A 21155-nucleotide genomic window follows, 5' to 3' on the forward strand; every position below is an offset into this window, starting at 1 on the left:
TCCGACTGGCCCAGTACAGTGAAGGGCTGCTGGTAAGAATGCAGACACATCATAAAAGTCAAATTAGGTACAGCGGCCTATCTGAGATGCAAAAAGATGTCCAAGGAAATGTTTCCGACATCCTTCTTTACCACGGAAATAGTAAAGTAACAGTAAGAAAATCACGAGTTATACGTATACTCATCTTACGTACCTTGTTAAAGCAAGCAATGTTTCAATATTAACATGTTAAAATCTAAATGTAATGCAACTTTCCAACGCCGCTCTGCCTATTCAAAACTTATTTCCTCCCAGTCTTATTACAGGGTTGAGGCTCCTTTGCATGTACAGACTCTCATTTAACCCCCCATGAAATGGAATTATTTGTTCTCTTTCAACATTTCTCACATTTGATAATTAAAATACTGCACTGATAAGACATACAAAACACTAAATTCGTGAAAACACTTTAATAATTCAAACATTAAAAATGTGGCGAAATGTAAAATATGCTATAATTAACGCAGCTAGCATCCCTAAACGGTCAGTTCAGACCCTCAGCAATTTAAATTTCTTTTTTCGGCGCATTTCTTACACCCTCCGGTTCTCAGTCTAATTAATAAACATCCTTACACGCAAAACCACGAGCGACCCCTGGAGGCTCAAAGAAAATCTGTTCTGCCCTGGCAAAAGCATCTTCGTCATCTTTGGTAGGAGCGAAGCTCCCTACTTCCGATGCTCTTGATTTATTCTCGAAATTCTCTTTCACATACAGACCACCGTAGCATTTTCATACTATGCCTCTTCACTGATTAGACACCTAGTACGTCAAATATACCAACCAAAATAAAGTGAAAAACATTTTCACCAGTTATTTTTGAACAAATAAGTCCAGTATTTTTATTTTCGTATTTTATGGCAATGAGGCCTCCATCTGAACATTGATAAATAAAACACTGACAAACTTTGTTTAGTTTTCCTCGAGACATTGTGTGACTTTGTGTTTTCTTGAACAACGTCCAGGCTCAACAGAATTTCCCTCCTTTTAAAAACTGTCGTCTTGCAAGAATCTGGTCTGAGACTGCGTTTCCTCCAAAAAACCAAAGCAAAAAAATGAAACGAAAATCAAACCAACGAAAAACCCTCAAGAGTAGCTCGATGTCTTGCTTCCGACGTCGTCCTCTTGCGATCCCATACTCTGCGATGGGAAACACGGGGTGGGGATTATGGTCTGTATCACTCAGTCTCTCAGCACAATGACAAAAATGACAGCAGAATGAACAAACCAAAAGCTTCATGGGAAGTAAAGAGGGTTGTGTCCAAAACCTTTGTCTGACTATCGCAGTGTTTCTCAGCCAGGTCCTCAGGGACCCACAGGTTGTCCACCCCCAAGGATCAGACTGGGAAACACCCTAAAAAGCATCTATTATCCTTGAATACGCCATATATATAAAATCTGAGACAGGTTTAGATCAAGATTTATCATAAAGGCAGAACGCAGGTACTGAAAGCGCACTCTGGACCCAGTGCTGCTGAGTAGACTGGGAGACCTGCCATCCATTCACAGGTCTGTTATTCTTTCATTTAATTAGTATTCGACTACTGTTATTTATGTACAATTATTTACTTGCTTATTCGGTGACAGTACTAGGAGTGTAACGGTAGTCGTACTAAAGAGTTTCAGTACGGCTCTTTCGGTCTGGCACGCATATGCAGCAAACGCAGCAGCTTTCTTCGCGCTGCGAAGCCTGTGTGCGTCCGTTCTAACGCGAAGCTGGTGGTTGTTAATGTGAATACAATTACAGCACATTTTATTTAAATACTGCACTGTAACGCACATTTAATTTGTTTTGCGAGACGATATTTGTGTTGCGCAGTTCCAACATGAAGCTGGAAGCTACGAAGGCGAATACAGTACAGATCAGGTACAGTTAACTTTCTAAATGTGCACCTTAATGGATATTTATTTTATTTTTATTTACTTGAGAGAATATTTATTCTGATTTACTTCCAAGTAAATTTTAGTTTTTTATTAGTAGGTTGTAGCAGTATTGACAGACTTTTTAATTAAGAAAAACAGCCATATTCTGTTCAGTAAACTATTGTTTAATAAAGAAAAAAAATAAGCATTTAGTTTTGTTTCTTTTACGCTGCTGTACCGAAAACATACCGAACCGTCATTTTTGTGTACCGTTACATCCCAAATTACTTACTTATTCATTTCATATTTATTTCAACGTATTTATTTAATGCTGTTTGTTTGTATATCAATCATATACGATATATGTCACATTCATACTCGGCTTACGACGAGCTCATCAGCGTGTGACCCCATCGTGCACTGAACTGTACCTGTATATTATATATAATAATGTTAGCTTAGGGTTACGAATGTCACCTAGTAAATGGCTGTAGAGTGACGCCACTAGACTTGGGTTAAAAAAATCAAAATATTAACAGTCACTACTCTAAGTCATGGTCTGCAAAAATAAAATTAAAATCCTCTAGGAAAAGCAAAATTTTAAGTTTAACTCTTAGAATACAAAAATAAGTGAATGGAGTTGCTTAGAAATGTAACTGATTTCTTAGAAGAGTGCACATTTGCTAAGGACTTGCATGTAGCCCGTTCTATTCTGCTGTTTTCACTGAATAAAGTTCACCGTAAAGCTCTCTGATCAGCAGCTACCAGAGCATGGTCACTTCCCAGGGTTAGAAGCTGCAGTTTCTGCAGGATGAACCCCCAGCCACCAGGCTCAAACAGCTCACCTTCTGCACAAACTGCGGGTTTACGGTGATCTCCTGATCCATGGCTTTTAGCTTCTCATCCAGCTGTATACACTTCAGCATCTGTGTGGGCAGGGAGGTGGGAAGGGAGGGGGGCAGCGAGGAGGGATGGGAGCAGAAATGGAGGGAAGGAGGGAAGCAGATGGAGGTGGGAGGGAGACAGGGAGGGTGACATGGAGGGAGACAGACAGACAGGGTGACATGGAGGGAGACAGACAGACAGGGTGACATGGAGGGAGACAGACAGACAGGGTGACATGGAGGGAGACAGACAGACAGGGTGACATGGAGGGAGACAGACAGGGAGGGAGACATGGAGGGAGACAGACAGACAGGGTGACATGGAGGGAGACAGACAGACAGGGTGACATGGAGGGAGACAGACAGACAGGGTGACATGGAGGGAGACAGACAGACAGGGTGTCATGGAGGGAGACAGACAGACAGGGTGTCATGGAGGGAGACAGACAGACAGGGTGACATGGAGGGAGACAGACAGACAGGGTGACATGGAGGGAGACAGACAGACAGGGTGACATGGAGGGAGACAGACAGACAGGGTGACATGGAGGGAGACAGACAGACAGGGTGACATGGAGGGAGACAGACAGACAGGGTGACATGGAGGGAGACAGACAGACAGGGTGACATGGAGGGAGACAGACAGACAGGGTGACATGGAGGGAGGGAGACAGACAGGGTGACATGGAGGGAGACAGACAGACAGGGTGACATGGAGGGAGACAGACAGACAGGGTGACATGGAGGGAGGGAGACAGACAGGGTGTTTTGATGAAGACCCATCCAAGCAGGAAAGAAAAAAAACAAACACACAGCAGACACATACAAACACATACAGACAAATCTATCATTATCAATTATCCTATAACAAACATATTATTAACAGAGCGGCTGTTTCCAAGGAGATCTTACACACAAAGATATAACCCTTATATGTAAGGCTTATAATTGCTGAGGCCTGCCTGTGCTGCTCCCAAATCATCATCACTTCTTTTAGGAAGAAAACAAAACAAAAATATATTTCTTAGAGCCCAGCCTGCTAGCAATCGGCATGCAAAATCTGCACAGACACCATCTGAGCTGCACAAGTCTGCTTTCTGCGCTCACGTGTAATCTGTTAGCTAACACACACACACACACACACACACACACACGTGTAATCTGTTAGCTGCTTCTATAGTCTGTCGTGGCCCTTGGGAGAACCAACCACATACACCCCCCCCAACACACACACATACACACACACACACGTGTATGTACTCATTAATGCTAAGTAACACACATATGTATGTACTCATTCTGCTGCAGTTCTGACTAAGAGTTGAAGGACAGATTAGTAGCTACATCTTGGAACTCTGTAATATATCCCCCCCCCCACCAATCACATTACACTCATGACATCACATCCCCGGTTCTATTCTAAAAACACAAACGAAAAGACAAAACCTGCATCACTCATTTTCAGTAAAGGGAGATTCTCAGAGATAAATTATTAATCGGGACCCAGGTCTGAAGCAGCGAATCACTCGGGACCCAGAGTTTGGGTCAAATAACATTTTTAAAAGCTGCCAGATTTATTTTTAGAAGATGTTCAAGACATTTATTTGCGAACAGGCTTCACCTCTTGGTCGATTTTATGGAGCATCGCAGGGTTGTTGTATTTTTCGGGGTTGTCATGGAAACAGACCATACCATCTTTCTGGTTTATACTGGCGTAGATCTCACCATCTTCAATCTAAAAAAAAAAGTTGGGGTGGGGGAGTGGGAGGGAGAAACAGTGATAAACCAACGAGGACTGATTGTCCCCACAGATTCCACATAAAAACACTCAAGTTACTCCAGGACAGCTTACACCGTCCCCAGATTTACAAATGCTAGGTAACAGAATTACCATCGAAGAGTTTTCTGTTAGATATGAAGATTAGCTTTTCAAACGATAAAAATTATAATAAAGAAGCAGGTCAGGGTGATCAGGAAGATCCTGGTATTTCCCTTGTTCGTCATACCAACCCAACAGGGTTACTGTGGAGACAGTCAGGCGACCGAGGCCAGCGTAGGACGTGTCCCCCCCCCCCCCGGATGCTCCCTCCCCCCGGATGCCCACCATGTGCAGCACATACTCCTCCGCTTCCTGGGGGCCCGACAGCTGCACTCGACTCGCCATGTCTTGCAAGGATAGCGTTAAGAAGGTCTGTATAGGGGAGGGAGTCGACATGTGACCGGTTACCATGCGTTTGTTACCAAAATCACCAACCAAAGAGCAAGATGAAGATCTCTTGATATTTTAGGGATCAAACGAGTCTCTCAGCAAATCTAGACTGCCTGCAATCAGCAAAGATGCAATGCTAATCTGTTTAAAACATATCCAGAATAATTCATATAATTATTATATTAATACTGTTTACAAGTTTGTGACGAGCAAAGACCTCCATGCTGGCCACAACACAAGATCACGAAACGCTTGTTTGACCCACTTGGGCACCTCACCGAGCCCGCTGAAGAAATCCAGGCCAAGTCGGGACAAAGGCACCGCAGGCAGGAGCCAGCGTGGCTACACACACACACACGCCCCCCCACCCCACCCACGCCGGACCCCAGGAGGCACCGACCTTGGTTAGCCTCTGGATGTTCTTTTTGTAGAGAGAGGAAACACACTGCTTGACCAGGCCAGCGTTGCTGTCCCGTGTGAACGTCTCGCTGTGCTTGTTCACCAGGCTCCGCAGCTCCGTGGGGTTGTTGGTTCCGTACACCTGGGCCAGCTCATGGTAGGCGTTGCTGAGGGGCTGGTGGCACGGGGACGAGACCAAGCACAGTCATGGCGCAAATATAAGGGTGGGGTGATACCAGAGCAAGCATTTCACATACATGAACCGTGGGGCCCAGCCTGGCAGCTAAGGATGAGGACTTGGGCAAACAGATGGTTGTGGGGTCAAAGCCCAGGAGGAACCTTGCAGATGTGCCCCTTAGATGGGTCTTCATTTATACCGCGAATCACGCAGGCATGAACATATCAGTATGTTCAAGACAGGCTTCAAAACAGCTATGAAAACTCACAGCTCTGCTCATCGTGTTGTACGGCCCCCAGCTCAGCCTCGGCCAGCCCACTCACCTTTATGAACCTGCCCACTATCTGCGACGTGTACTTGGGCAGCTGCTGCACCTTCCCGTGCACGATCAGAGAGACCAGGATGTACTTCTTGTAGGCTTCCAGCATGATGTGGCTGACCGCCATGGCAGGAGTGGTTATGGCCTGGGGTGGGGGGGGCAACAACTCAAACTGAGGCATGTACTTCAATGCGACGACATTTATGGTGGAATTGCTGACTGGTTTACCAGACGTCTCATTGCCTCTGTTTGTGACTGACAGAGGATGGTTCTCTCACCCAGCCTAAATAAATAGGTTACCCATCAGTGGCACCCAGAAATCGCGCGACTGCGTGACCCACTGTCCTCTGCATGTATTACATGGAGAATTAAGCAGCAGCTTCCAAACGCGATACTGGGTTCATGTTCATATCATCCATCCATTTTCCAAACTGCTTATCCTATTGGGTTGCGGGGGGGTCCGGAGCCTATCCCGGAAGCAATGGGCACGAGGCAGGGAACAACCCAGGATGGGGGGCCAGCCCACACTCACACACCATTCACTCACACATGCACTCCTACGGGCAATTTAGCAAGTCCAATTAGCCTCAGCATGTTTTTGGACTGTGAGGGGAAACCGGAGTACCCGGAGGAAACCCCACGACGACATGGGGAGAACATGCAAACTCCACACACATGTAACCCAGGCGGAGACTCGAACCCGGGTCCCAGAGGTGTGAGGCGACAGTGCTAACCACTGCACCACCATGCCGCCTCTATGTTCATATCAATAACAGTCAAAGTTTGGACACACCTGCTTTTAATGCACCCGTCTCCATTTTAGCTCTGCTGTTCACTTTACAGTAAAAGGTCTCGATGCAATGAACTATCAAATACTGCAATGACCAAGGAAAGTGTTCAGCATCTGGCCAAACGAGCTTGATGGGCTGAATGGCCTCCCCTTGTTTGTGAATTTCTTATGTTCTATCTCGAGATTTTCCTCAAATTTCAGACCCTTCAAAACAGGCTTTTGCTTTGATGACAGCATTGCGGGCTTTTGGCATTCCATCATCCAGCGCCCAGATGTAACTGCCTGGAATGCTTCTCCAACAGTTCTGAAGGAATTTCCACAAGGTCCGGACACAAACTGGCTGCCTTGCTCTTACTCTTCAATCTAACTCACCCCAAATCAGATCTATAGGGATTAGGTTGGGGGATTGTGGGGGGGGGGGGCAGGTTATCCATCATAGCACTCCGTCTCTAAGATTATACTTACTACATAACTCCAAGGTGTGCTTAGGTCTTGTTGAAAATTGATTTTCAGTAGGCGTGTCCAGACTTTTGACCTTATTTTGCCGACTCTCACGGGCCAATGACGGCCGTCGCCTTGAGGTCGGTTTCCGACGGCGTCTTAAAAGCCGGAATCACGCCATCAAGCTGGGGTAGACAGGGGGGCCCCGACGAGGGAAGCCTACCTGCTCGTAAAAGTAGAGCGCTCGCTCGAAGTTCTTCAGGCCCGTGTAGATCATGCCGCCGTAGTAGTAATAACACAGGAAGTGCTTGGTGTCGTAGGCGCCGTTCTCCTTGCAGATATCCATCATGTCCACCTCCAAGAATGGCAGCGCCGGCTTGAAGCACTTCGCTAGCAAGCAGAGCTGCGGGGTGACAGCGAGTGGGCAGTCGTCACCGTGGCGACATGGACGGGGGAGGCGGGGCATAACGACCCAGGTCCCGGCCGACTCTGCTGCTCTGCCCTCGAGGGAGGGGCTAACCAGTGCTGCTTCTGTGCTGCTGCCTCCGTCACTGCGTTTCTTACGAAACAGCACCCAGTGTGGCTCAGATTTAAAAAAAAATAACACTGTGGAGTGTAAATCATCACTGAGACCTTAACGGGAACTGCGATGGCGTTTTTGGTGACCACAGCCCACAACGTTCCTTGGAGGTCACAGCAGGACACATATATGGGTTTTGGATACATGCACCGAGGTGAAGATCACGTCACCCCTGACGAGCATCTGAGAACGATAACAAGCCTTGGGGGGGGGGGGGGGGGGGGGGGGTGACACGCTGGCTGTAAACTCGGGGAAATCACTGGACTTTACCTGACACAGGTCTGCGTGAACTGAGGTAAGTTGGTTTGCATTCATCTGCATTTTGTCTACTGCCTGTCTGAGTATGCTGATCCCTCTCAACGGCTGCGGACAGGAAGAACAAGGACAGACAAAAGGCATGATTAAACAAACCAGGCAAAAAAAGTCAAAATAGGCATAAAAAGCCAGACTTGCCTGCTTACGTTCCACCAGGGCATTTGTCAGTTGATGGCAGAGGCCAGCAACTGAAGAGAAAAAAAAAATAAGTATGCTTAAACAATGATAAAAGAACAATGATAAAATACATTGTTTGTTAGCAAACCAAGTAGCATCTGCTTATTCCCCGAGTCCCTCAGTTTAAATCTGCCATGTCTGTCCTAAAAAGCAGGCATCAGGCTTCAGTCCTATCGTTGTGTTTCCCCTTGCAGCCCAAGCATGGCCGTCAGTTCCCTCCCCTCCGCTGCTATTTTACACGCAGACTCTTCAAACCATCAAACATTTACTGCTGCTGCGTCTCCCTGTAGGAACGTCCCTTATCTGCCTCAGGGCAGAGTGCCTTGTGGGAAGCACCGGAACCAGGGGGCGCGACGTGCCGACACTCACAGGTATCCGTGGCGTATCGGATGTGCTCTCCATTGCAGGCGCCGATGAAGAGCTGGACTTGGGAGAATAACGTCTCGAAGTCGGGGATGTTGGGCATGGAGAACTTTACGAACCTGCGGGAGGGGGGGAAATCACCGTCAGCGACCACACCCTCGGCATGCAGAACACGCCGCCCTGTCATTGGCTGCCTCGCAAGACACATTACACCCTGTGACACACGCAGGGCTGACCCAAGGCAAAAGAAGACTAAGCTGCAGCCCAGGGACCCATCTAGCAGCCAATCAGAATGAAGGAAGATGACAAATGACAGATGACAAATGTTTAATCAAAAGGCTTGGGCCAGCCCTGCACACACCACCGTTCTGAAATTAAATCACGCTTCATTTGCCCAAGTATGAGTGCAAGTACACTGGAATGCTCAAGGCCCAGCATAAATGTGACTATTCTACCTAGGCCAGGGCTCGAACTGGCGACCTTCTGACCACGGATTAACCCACTAAGCATCCATAACTAGCTGCATGCAGAACCATCCATCCAAACCGCTTATCCTACTGGGTCGCGGGGAGTCCGGAGCCTATCCCGGAAGCAATGGGCACGAGGCAGGGAACAACCCAGGATGGGGGGGCCAGCCCATCGCAGGGCACACTCACACACCATTCACTCACACATGCACACCTACAGGTAATTTAGCAAGTCCAATTAGCCTCAGCATGTTTTTGGACTGTGGGGGGAAACCGGAGTACCCGGAGGAAACCCCACGACGACATGGGGAGAACATGCAAACTCCACACACATGTGACCCGGGAGACTCGAACCTGGGTCCCAGAGGTGTGAGGCAACAGTGCTAACCACTGCACCACCATGCTGCCCCATACAGTGCTAACCACTGCACCACCATGCTGCCCCATACAGTGCTAACCACTGCACCACCATGCTGCCCCATACAGTGCTAACCACTGCACCACCATGCTGCCCCATACAGTGCTAACCACTGCACCACCATGCCGCCCCATACAGTGCTAACCACTGCACCACCATGCTGCCCAATACAGTGCTAACCACTGCACCACCATGCTGCCCCATACAGTGCTAACCACTGCACCAGCATGCCGCCCCACATGCAGAAGCACCAAAAGCAAAATTTTTACCGACGATCACTAATCTCAGCCAGAAGCTATCGACATCACACTGTGTAGGGCTGCATGATATCACATTAGATGTTACATTTCCACGAATAATACTGCAATACTTATAAAACAAAAAAAAGATTAAATTTACCCGAAATAAACTATAGCCAAATACCTCCTGTTATTGTCTACCAACAAAGTGTGTTAAATAAGTCGGTGGGGTTGCCGGGAATTATGTAAACTGGCATAAAGCAGCAACAACAAATGCAATGTAATTATAGTGCATGCACACATTAGGATGACGATGCTGAAACAATATACCGTGCATGCAGTCCTATTGCTGTGCTTTTAAACAGTCACCACTTATGGTCAACTATAATTGCTAGTGGCGCGAAACAGCAGTCTCTGCATGCCACATACCATATACAGACGCTCCGCTACGTACAAACTTACGAAATTTCAGACATACGAACGAAGAGGACTGTAAGACCAAATTGTGTTCGCTGGGCTCCCGTTTCATGTCCGCAACATTATTTTTTTTTCTACACGCCAATTCCGCCTAGTACGACTTCTAGCGTGCATACTCCCTGCATCCTAGGTCTTTGTACTTGCTTATACCCTTAAAATGGTGTCGAATAACGACTTACGTACATTTCAAGTTACGAACAGCCATTCGGAACGTATCTCATTCGCAAGTAGAGGAATGTCTGTACTTCCGAAGCATACCATTTACTTTTCAATTTATTTGGCCTGACTGAGCCACGAATTAAATAAACTGCATATCATATTAAAATCAAACCCATTTGCTGATAGTGATGCAGCTGGTTTGCAGTTAAGCATACAGACGCATAAGAGCATCGCACATGGGAGTTCTACTTACACAAAATGCTCAGAGGGAAGAGGGAACAATGATTGGTTCAGAGAGATAACCAACCAAATTGTAGAGAAGACGGGTCCAAGCAACTAAAGGAGGTGGACCAATCAGATGTCTTGGTGCTGCCTCCTCAAGTTGCTTGGACCCACGTCCACTTCAATTTGATTGGTTATCTTATTGGTCCTTCTGCCCTCAGAACATTTTTGTGTAAGTAAAAAAACAAGTAAATACATTACAAACAATGGCAAGAAGATCCAACGTAGCCTCCGATATCTGAATCCTAATTTTTGATTATTTTTAGACAATTCATTATCACAGTTTATTGTGATTCGTGGTGCAAAGTACAACAGCTCAATCCCAAAAAAAACTCAGGTAAAATAAAGATGACAGACCAGTATACCCAACACGGGCTGCAAACACACGCAGCGAAAGCCCCGAGTGTGGCATCAGGGGTAAACCCATCGGCCCAAGCGTGGCAGCACTCACAGCACAGCCAGCACCCCCAGGGAGTGCTCCTGAACGTCCAGGGCCCCCAGCACCGTGTCCAGGTGGGACAGGTTCTTCGCCAGCAGCTCACCGCTCTTGTTGATCAGCTCACAAAGCTGAGTCATCTGACCTGAGAGGAGAAGGGAAACATTAGACCAGCAGATCTACAAGTCTGTGAATTTATTCGCTCTTCCCATGCAGATTTGCCCCAAGGAAATACTATACGCCATTTATTCTCATAGTCCATTTACAGGTATATAGTAACAGGAGATGACATTATCCCAGGACCAGGGAGACATACACATGAAGTGAGAGTAAAATAGAAATCTGCGACAATTTTAAACAGTGCAAAAACAAAGAATAGTGCAAGACAAGATGGCTAGATTTAAGCCCATAATATATATACACACATACATTCACTGCGCCTGAATGTGTAATCATCGGTAATAAATAAAGTAACAGTAGAACGTGTCGGCATGGATCGATGCAGCGCCCGCCGTGAAAGCGATACGTCAGTTGTCAGTGACGCCGGAGCACAGCAGTCAAACATCCCCATTCAGCGCCCTGAATGCTCCAAACAGGTCTGACACGATGCATTTTTTTATTTTGGTGTACAGCTGATCGAGCCTACTCGATCTTAAGAAAAATGTGCAAAAATCACCTTGCAGACAAAAACATTACTTCAGCTTTTAAGGGACTGTGTTCGTTTACAGATTATGTCAACACTTTAGATCCAGGACTTGACATACCAGCTGTTACAAAATCACGGATAGCGAGGCTGTTTGTCGGTCACAATATCGTGATCTTACTGGATTAAAATGCTTAATCATTTTAACAATCAAAAGTTATATTATATAGACTTAAAAATCAGTATGCATTGTATAATTAGGAAAACTGAATTATGCACAGCGACACGAGACAGGGTGCAGGGTGGAAATTCTGTCAGGGCCTGCATGCATTTTGGGAGGAAGTGTAGCCGACGGAGAGATTGGCAGGGCTAACAGCCAATAGGATTCGCCAGTGGTAAAATACAGCCAATTAGGAAAGAGATGAGTTGGGACCATCGCTCGACATTCTACTAGGCAATATTTTCCCGAGAAACACAAAAGTCTTGGTGACAATGACATTAACTGTTGCTTTTGGTACATCGACAAGCAAAGACTTCTGAGTCTTTAGCATTTTATCCTGGGTGTAAAATAAGGTCTTTTGCTGGCTAGCTGGATATAAGAGGCGTGTTTACATGATCAAGCAAAAAAAGCTAGCACTGCATAGCGGGCAAGCCTCAGCTTCCAAATGGCTAGTTTGTTATTCCAGTAATTTAATTTATCAAAAAAACGCCCGACGTCCATACCTTGAGCGGAGAGCTGTCGCACATTGTTCACGAATTGCTCCAGAGCTGAAGCCATTCTTTTTCCTGTGGCTGACCGCGGTGCTTTCTCGGTCCGATTTCATTCAAATGTCAGGAACGAGACCGGAGTGAGTGAGGGGCCCAGAGAGCCGCCACTGAGGGAGGAAACACCGCGAGATTTGCCTATAAGGCTCGCCGCCCGACGAGATTTGGCTGCATTACGTCATAGTCCCTAAAGGGGCAACGGCAGATTTCATGTAAACCCACTGGTTCCGTGTAATTGTAACCAACATTTGCAAAAATATTATCAATGATACGCAACTATATGGCCGTGGTCTACAATTTCGCAACTATCTTAAATTTCATGTGCGTTTTTTTAATCTAAAACTGACATCAGACTGATTAAAATCAAAAATAGTGGCGATTTTCAAAAAGCACTGTCACTGACATGTCTAGTGTAACTATTGTGCATATGCATCGGCACTCCTCATTTGGGCACGTCTGCGGAATTAAAGCCTGCCCGCATCTTTACTTAAAAAACAACGCCTTCTCCTTTAAGGGAGTTCACCGCCGCTGAAACAACGACAGGGTACTACCGGGTTACGGCGTCTGCTCGGTATTTGCCCCACATAGGGTGTGCGCTGCAGGGTAGATCAGCAGCTCGCAGACCACCGATGCATGGCTGATCGGCATCGGGGTAGTTTTATTACTAGGCTCGACATTAACATTAAGCCGATATTGCACCTGGTGTAAGCGACCCCAAATGGGCTGGTCGACCGGGGCCATTGAACAGCGGCTGCTGGAGCGATGCACGTTAAATGTCAACATTAATTCAGCACACACACTGCAAAGAACGGCGTCAGATTATACACTGATTTCATGCTAAACCGACTAGGTGTAGCAAAGCAGTATATTTATGACACGGTACTGTATCTGACTGCCGTTATGTTGGGCATTATTTTCAGTCACATAAGTTTGGTTTGATAAATGAAACCCAATCGTGTGGAAAAATAAGCCAATACTGCAGCTCTTGTTCACCGCTTCGGCTGGACTTTTGTGCGATCCTGTCACTTTCTCCCGGTATGTTAATTAACTCACGAACGGCTGCTTGAAAGTGGTTATCAGGACGGCTCGCGATGTTCGCCCTGCCGCGGTTCCTACGCTTTCTCAGGTCGAGAGGCTCGCCGGTTCCGCCCGGGTGTTTCTCCGGCGCACATGGGAAACCGAGCCGCCCCCCTTACATTAAGCGGCTCCGGGTCCTGGTGGACATGGACGGCGTAATTGTGGACTTTGAGGGCGGATTTCTGAAGAAATACCGTGCCAAGTACCCCGACGAGCCCTACATCAGCATGGAGGACCGGAGAGGATTTTGGATCTCGACTCAGTACGGGGAACTGAGAAGCGATCTCTCTGTAAGTACATTAATGCCGGCTTTTCGGGTGGGTCTGTTCATATATCATGCAGTTTTGCTGGTGTTCACTAATCTTTATCAATGACCAGCTGTAATTATCCTTCTTGATTTAATATTCGGTCGCATGTATTTATTGATTCTGTCACTGTACGTGCCAGTAAATCCGTAAATCTTGCCATCATCGTATTTTATTCCTCTTCTAGAATTTGGAATGTGCTGAAAAATAACTGCTTTAGAGTGAGGTTTTGTTCGTTTATTTGTTTATTTTAATCCACTGATTGATCTGCCTCTGTGCAAGCGCTAAATATGCTAGTGAAGGAGGTCCCGAATAATAGTAACATTTTCGTTATTAATTACAGAATTAATACAGAAAGGTTAATCTTGATTTTTTTTTTCCATTCAGTGTATAAGGTCAAGTTTACAGGTGGACTCCGGACTTTGTACTTGAAATCAGGCAACGCCTGGTTTGTTCTTACAGTTGACTCTCCCCCCTCCCAGTATGTAATGGTGACTTTATGTTAACTGTATAGGAGAAAGCCATCAGCATTTGGGAATCAAAGAACTTCTTCATAGACTTGGAGCCTCTTCCAGGAAGTTTGGATGCATTGAAGGAGATGTCCCGGATGGAAAAGTATGTCTGTCTGTGTAAACGCAGAGGCTTAGATGTAGCTCCAGAGGCTTCCCTGCACGCGGTGAGGTTTGCATGATCTCCTGTGACTACTGTATCAGGATAATCCAGAATCCTTTGCTTAGGAGAAATTTAAATTCACAGCTGCATGGCCAACTTTCATTGGTTAGTTCACTGCAGCACCCACCCCTCTCCACCAATGTCCTCTGAGTATGCAGCGCGCAGAAGAGCTTACTGTGTAACACACTGATGTTAAGTCAGCTGGGTGTTCTCCACTCCAAATCTGATTTTATGCTGTTAATATCCACTACCTTGTGTGTATTTTCATTGAAAAATATAAACTCAAGGGTCCAACAGCAGGCCCCATTTTGGGATTCACTCTGTGAGCTTCCTATAAACGGTGTATATACCCAGTAGCCAATGGCAGAACAGTGTGTTATTTATCTGTTGGTTTGACCTCATTACTCTATAAATCTGTTCGACTGCACAGCCTTTATGTTTTTAATGTTGTGAACGCCAATCTTATAGTTCATCCTCTGTTGTCTCTGCAGTACAGATGTCTTCATTTGCACTAGCCCAATAAAGCAATACAGCTTCTGCCCGTTTGAGAAGGTACAGCCAAACTCGTCTGTTTTAATACTGATTGACAAGGTTCAAAGTCCATGGTTGGTGGGATTATGGTGCACAATCCATCACCGACTGAATTCCTATTGGTTACTTTATTGGTTCCATTGGCTTAAACCAGTCATTGGTTACGGGCGCATGGTCCCACCCACTTTGAAGACTTCCTTTCTGCAGTTGCTCAGTATTTGCTCTGTGCAAGGTGTTTGCTTCGTGTCTGAGAAGTTTGTCAGATGATGTCTGGTGCCCTCCCCCCCCCCCCCAGTTTGCCTGGATAGAGAAGCACCTTGGCTGGGAGTTTGTGGAGCAGACCATACTGACCAGGGACAAGACGTTGGTGTCCGGGGATCTGCTCATCGACGATAAGCCAGACATTCATGGTGAGCCTGCATGTGGGTCATTAGACCCAACGGGCACGGCTTCGTCAGAAGTTAAATTACATAATATGTAATTACATAGTCTCCAGTTAACTTACCAATTCACTACAGATAGAAGCCCATTGGAGTTTTAAATTACACAAAAATGTTCTGAGGGCAGAAGGAGAAAGATTGGTTCAGAGAGATTAACAATCAGATTGTAGAGGAGGTCAGTTCAAATAAAGGAGGTGGGATCAACCAATCAAATGTCTAGGTCCTACCTTCTCTAGTTGTTTAGACCCACCTCATCTACAATCTGATTGGCTATCTCTCTGAACCAATCATCTTCCCTTCTGCCCTCAGAACATTTTTATGTAATATTCCCACAAGCCAAAAAGAATGTCCATATCTAAAATCTGTTCAATTGGAATAGTGATCAGAAATAAAAGGCTTAAATTATATACTACGGAAGTTGATGATGATCATCATGTGATTCTCAGCATCACAAGATGATTGGATTGGCAATGTTTTTTGTTTCTTTCCTAAAGGCGTTGAACCCAACCCCACCTGGGAGCATGTTCTTTTCACTGCCTGCCACAACAAGCACCTGCCTCACTGCCCCTCCCCCCATCGCCTGCTGTCCTGGTATGATGACTGGCGTACCATCCTGGAGAGCAAACGTAGCTGCTGACCTTCATAACCCCCCCACGGGCCGGAGACACATCCATTGAACAAAGCATTGATCACAAGTCGGCAATAATATAGGGAGATCATTGTTGGTTCTAGTCCCAAATCCTACCTGCTTGGATACAGGTTTGTAACCTTGGATTACAGTCGGAGTATTTTAAAGAAATGTGAAATTCCAGAATTCAGACCTTCACTGCCAAGTCCTGTTGACAACAAAACAAAGAAATACATTCACTAATGCGGGATTTGAGCTTCATTCGAGTTTTTTAGCCTGGCCTATAGTACTCAGAGCTGTTTGTTATCCTTCGGCATAATTTGCAGTTAAGTTAAGCTATGGTGTGACCTGGCCAGACATTGGCTGGGGATGTTTTACACAGCAGCCCTGTATTGAGCATTATCTTAGTGAAAAGTCCACTGTAAGCACCTTCTTCATGTGCTGCTCTACTGAGGTTGAGTGGCATTTCGTTACTTCCGTTCTTGATCTCTCCTCATTCCTGTTGGAAGAACAGGATTGTTCCAGTAGGACTTCTGCTTGTCGTGGATGCAGGGCTGGTAATCTGTAGGCACACGAAATGGATTTGAACACCTCCACCCCTAGGTCTGTGTTGAAGGTCACACACCGTCAATTGTGACCTTGTAGGCATTCGGATGGGCGATTTAGTTAAACTTTTTGTTTTGTTTTAGGTTAACGTAGCTGAAACGCAAGAAAACAAAAGCCCCATCTGAGATGGCATTTCGATAACTAGCAATAGTGATGATTCTGAAATGATATAGACTCTCTCTGCCTTCAGGTATCCTCAGACTGAGTCTGGCTTTAAAAGATACTTAAGCACCTGACCTGCAGCATTGGCCGGTTACAGCTCAGGTCACATGAAACATTAGCGCCCTCTTCAGGCTTGGAGGACCATGGTTTGGGAATACCTGCTAGCCTGAGAGCTCCCTGCTTAGGGTTCTCAAACAGAAACATCACGTCTATGAATAATCCCTTTCCAAGTAGGACACACAATGACGTCACCCTAGTGATTCCAATTATGCAGTCAACATGGAAGAAAGTGGCACATCCTGTACCACCTCAAGAACCAGAGTTTAAAATAGAGCCTATTTGTCTTGTGTAGTGTCATCTGTACTGTTGCATGCTAGACGTGGAGGTCGCCTGACCCACATCTGGAGAATCCTATCAGGGTTGGTTTCACACACATCCCTGACCACCTGTTTCCAGGGGATCACTGTCATTTGTTTGTGATGTAAACATCTAGTGATACAACTTGAAAACAATTGAGGGTTTGACCATTTTGGTCACTTTTTCAGCTTGGGAACTAGTGGCTGGCAGAAAGGTTTGGTAAGTGTCGCTGATTCTCACCCTAACCCTTCTCTGGAGTGATCTATCAGTAAACCGAGGGTAATGCTTTGTTTATTCTACCCTACACATGTTCACTTGAGTTGAACATATCCATTTATTATCACGATATTAACCCCCACACTCACAATGTGCATTACCTTGTTTCGTGATCGTATTTAATTATAAATATCTGTTAATGACAGTTATTGCTTGTATAGCTGGTAAATGTCTGTTCTCTTTCTCAAATAATATTTATCGACAGCGTTTTCAGCCGAAAGAAATAACTTTTTGGCATGCCGGCTCTATTGCACACGTCTCCTTTCGACTTGCCCACCACTCCAGCTTGCAGAGAATTGTCTGATCTTGCTGGGAAGGAGATTTACATTTCAGACCACAAGGGGGAGCCGAAATAAAACTCCTTCAGCTCAAAGGAGATAAGGGCCCCGCGGGTTTAACTAAGAACGTAACTACCCGTAATAGTGGATCGGGAATTTCCATAACAGTTTTATTCATTTTAATTCTTTAATTAAAATTACGTTAAGTTTGAAAGGTTTTTCGCTGCAGGAATTTAAGTTTTTAAATATATTTTTTAACAAATCCCAATTTTTTTGCGTCAGAATTGTGTATATGGCACCAGAGTCGGAACATAATCGCACAGAAACCGCGATTTACCCTCAGGATTTTTTTACCTGTATATTCATTGTTTGGTTGTATGCAAAATTTGTTATTGTCTCTGATAGTGTTCTTGTATTATCATTTCAATTAACCGTGCACTGCCAATAGAGTGTTTTTTTTTCTTCTTTTTATGCATTTCAAATATGTTTCCCGATGTAACTGTACTGGCTGATTCGGTAGAGCGGTAAAATCTTAATGTTTTTTGTCTTAGTTTTAGGGGCATCATATTAGGAGTTTATAACAAAACTTTTCGTTTGACAATAAATACACGGGTTTTTACGGTTTGTGCGCGCCCCTCAGCTTTCAAGCCACTCCTCCTCGAGGGCGTGGCCCGTCAGACTCCTCCCTGACGCGCGACCGCGCCCTGCTCTGATAACCGCTGGAGTGACTGATCGGGGACGCGACTGTCAGCCGGGGTGTAAATACATTGTGTGAAATGCATGCGGTTAGGTTTGTATTCTCGGTTTGCTGAAGGGTAGCAGATGATCACTTCTTGCAAAATGGCATGCTCTTTAAGCCCCAACATGCTTATTTTGTGTATGTGATGTGTAATATATAAATTAAACGTCTAATGTGTATTTTAACGGTGCTAAGTGGCCTGTCACTAAATAGGCCTATAGGGATTTATTTTTTATTCTTAAAAACGGTGCAAGGTACTTTGTATGCAACATCGTGCGTGTAGTCAGATTTTAAAATAACGCTGTATAATGAACGAGAAATTGCAAAGAACAAACTTATGCATAAACGACGCATACCTCCTAATGTTCTGTATCTCTACAATATTCTCACGCGTGTTTAGGACACATCCCTTATGTTTTACACATTTTACTCCGTTAATCGATCGGAATTTGTTTTGTCGTTTTACTTGATTTTGTTTTGTTTTTGCGGGATGGAACCTGTCACCAGCGCTGTAGATTGTTTCGCTTAAGTACGACGGTTTTTCTGGTGCTTGCTGTACAAGAGACGCACAATGTATAGTTAAAATGGGAGAGCTACCTGTGGAAAGATGTAATAAAACTTTTTACGGTTAGTATAAAAATCTGCGCAAATGTTTCATGATTTTAATTTTGTCGAGCGACCCGAGTGTTGGGCAGTTGGGTTCCGGGAACTCTGGATTTTATAAAGACTCGTAAAAGTCAGTTCATTCCCTGGTCTTCCTTTGTGATCCTCTGTGTGTTGCTTTCACGGCTTGTGTGTGTTTGTAACTCATTTGCCGTCTCGAGGTCGTTATATCGTACAGACCCCCACCCCCGGCAAATTTAGACCCCACTTTTTTGACCACCTACTGTTTTCACCACAATTAACAGGCTTTCAACCTCCCGTCTCACTCCAGGATCTGGAAGATTTCGACTAAATAATTGCACATTAAATAATTCTCTGTCATCTTATAATATTTTGGCAGCTTTGATTTGTTTATTCCGTTCGATTTTTTTCTGATTTCCCGACCTCCGACAACTTAGCGAAGGTGTTTCCTTTTCTTGCCACACGATGGCAGTATGCTGCCATGACCGCATAGAAAGCCCTCGCGCTCAGTTTTAGTGTATTTACAGCGAACCGGCATCAAGTGCGCATACAATGCACAGATTATAAGTAAACCGAATTTTGGTATATACGAAATATTGAATAAGAATTATGAATTCTTATTTATTACAGATCACTAGTGATTAGCAGATGGACTGAGACAGTAAAGTTTCTCCATGGCCTGCTGCCCCAGGTGCGGTTTGACTCAGAGCTACACTTTACCAGGGTGTTCACCGGGGTCAGCAGAACATTTTATAATCAGCATTCACAACGGTGCCCCCTACAGGCAGACTTCTGCAGGTGACCAATGTGGAGTGAATACACACGGTGCCGGTCCCCATGCGAGGCTCCGTGTCCGACCGAGCACGCTGACCCCATGGCACAGGAAGCGGGACAGAAATAGCGACTCTGGACAGCCAACCGTGCCTCGTCCCTTGGGGTGTGGGCGCTGACGCACACAGCGGCTGCCCCAGAGTCCTGGCAGGCCTATGGGAGAACCCAGAATGTCCCCGAACGTCCCCGAACGTCCCCGACCGGCACAGGGACAGGCGGGAGCAGCCAATTGGTATTTGTCTGCTTATATTCCCACAGATGGGACTCACAGTCTCATGTGATGCACTGACAGCGCTGTCGCTGACTATTGGGGGGGGGGGCAGAAGGCCCCAGCGAAAGTAACAGCCCCCATCTGCCCGCTGTCTGGGAAGTTTTTAATGAGTAAAATAGCTTTCAGTCAAGTAAGACTTGCCTTTCCGGTACGGTGGTTTCGCGTCTTCCCAGTGCCAGAGTGGCTAATCAGGGAGTCGGGGGGATTCCTGGGGGCTGCCCTCCTCCTTTTTGGTCCCCCTCCTCCGTTTTCTTTTTTTCCTTCATCTTCCGCTTCCTTATTCTCAGCTCTCAGTTATGAGCTGCCCTGCACTTTCCTGTTAAGTAAAATCTAATCAGCTTGTTTCTTTGTCATTTACTTGCTAAATAAAAACCGGGGGAGGGGGGCTCCAGGTGCATTTATCCCAGAAGCTCAATATGTACTATTTAACACAAGGGTGTGAAACTCCAGCCCTGGACAGCCGGAGCCCGGCACAGTTTCTGTTTACCCTCATTTAACACACTTCATTCAACCCTTTGTGCTAATTACCGCACGGCTCTTGAGCTGAATCATTTGTGGTGGAGCAGGGAAAGAACTAAGCCACACAGGGCTGCGGCCCCCCAGGACTGGAGTTTGACACCCCTGGTTTAACACATATTTTACATTGATTGTTCAATAATGAAATCATTTCAGATTTAATGCCTCATACAAAGGCTCAACAGAAAGTCCTCTTGCGCGATCAGAAGGAGCACCTCCCCAGTTCAGGTTTTCACACAAGCCCCCCCCCCCCCCCCCACACACACACTCCATACTCTCAGCACCATTAGGTATTCCAACCTGAACTGGAAAAAACATTAATTCATATCCATGTATATGAATATTGAACACTGAGCGTTTGTATTGTCATTCCTGACAGGCTGGTGTTTTTTGATGTACAG

The 21155-nt window shown here is 45.7% G+C and overlaps 2 protein-coding genes across 3 annotated transcripts; one reads left to right on the plus strand and one right to left on the minus strand.

Moving 5' to 3' along the window:
- Positions 1-850: 850 nt before the first annotated feature.
- cops3 (COP9 signalosome subunit 3) lies at positions 851-12573 on the minus strand. The gene is made up of 12 exons (XM_049013872.1): positions 12400-12573; positions 11049-11178; positions 8562-8674; positions 8154-8203; positions 7971-8063; positions 7344-7523; positions 5894-6034; positions 5394-5567; positions 4889-4975; positions 4406-4519; positions 2746-2826; positions 851-1177 (listed from the first exon to the last, which is right to left on the minus strand). The coding sequence occupies exons 1-12, from the start codon at positions 12452-12454 to the stop codon at positions 1124-1126; spliced, it is 1272 nt and encodes a 423-aa protein (XP_048869829.1). The 5' UTR covers positions 12455-12573; the 3' UTR covers positions 851-1123.
- Positions 12574-12639: 66 nt separating this feature from the next.
- LOC125742160 (5'(3')-deoxyribonucleotidase, mitochondrial-like) lies at positions 12640-20580 on the plus strand. 2 transcript variants are annotated; one of them, XR_007398027.1, is made up of 7 exons: positions 12640-13808; positions 14338-14438; positions 14987-15047; positions 15322-15436; positions 15961-16225; positions 19767-19827; positions 19921-20580. XR_007398027.1 is itself a non-coding variant. In XM_049013873.1 (5 exons), the coding sequence occupies exons 1-5, from the start codon at positions 13533-13535 to the stop codon at positions 16101-16103; spliced, it is 696 nt and encodes a 231-aa protein (XP_048869830.1). In that variant the 5' UTR covers positions 12641-13532; the 3' UTR covers positions 16104-19152. The 2 variants fall into 2 exon arrangements, 1 of the variants encoding a protein (XP_048869830.1); XM_049013873.1 differs by lacking the exons at positions 19767-19827; positions 19921-20580 and having other exon boundaries at positions 12641-13808; positions 15961-19152.
- The last annotated feature ends 575 nt before the right edge of the window (positions 20581-21155 follow it).

The sequence above is a fragment of the Brienomyrus brachyistius genome, chromosome 5, assembly GCF_023856365.1.
Source record: "Brienomyrus brachyistius isolate T26 chromosome 5, BBRACH_0.4, whole genome shotgun sequence".
NCBI lineage: Eukaryota > Metazoa > Chordata > Actinopteri > Osteoglossiformes > Mormyridae > Brienomyrus > Brienomyrus brachyistius.

Excerpts from the sequence above, each read along its gene's own strand:
- cops3 (XM_049013872.1), bottom strand. The coding sequence starts at position 12,454 with ATGGCTTCAGCTCTGGAGCAATTCGTGAACAATGTGCGACAGCTCTCC. Across the intron at positions 8,675-11,048 it reads CTGGGGGTGCTGGCTGTGCT|GTTCGTAAAGTTCTCCATGC; the intron begins GTGAGTGCTGCC and ends CCCCTCCCGCAG. Across the intron at positions 5,568-5,893 it reads TAGTGGGCAGGTTCATAAAG|CCCCTCAGCAACGCCTACCA; the intron begins GTGAGTGGGCTG and ends CCGTGCCACCAG.
- LOC125742160 (XM_049013873.1), top strand. The coding sequence starts at position 13,533 with ATGTTCGCCCTGCCGCGGTTCCTACGCTTTCTCAGGTCGAGAGGCTCG. Across the intron at positions 13,809-14,337 it reads AACTGAGAAGCGATCTCTCT|GAGAAAGCCATCAGCATTTG; the intron begins GTAAGTACATTA and ends TTAACTGTATAG. Across the intron at positions 14,439-14,986 it reads GAGATGTCCCGGATGGAAAA|TACAGATGTCTTCATTTGCA; the intron begins GTATGTCTGTCT and ends TTGTCTCTGCAG.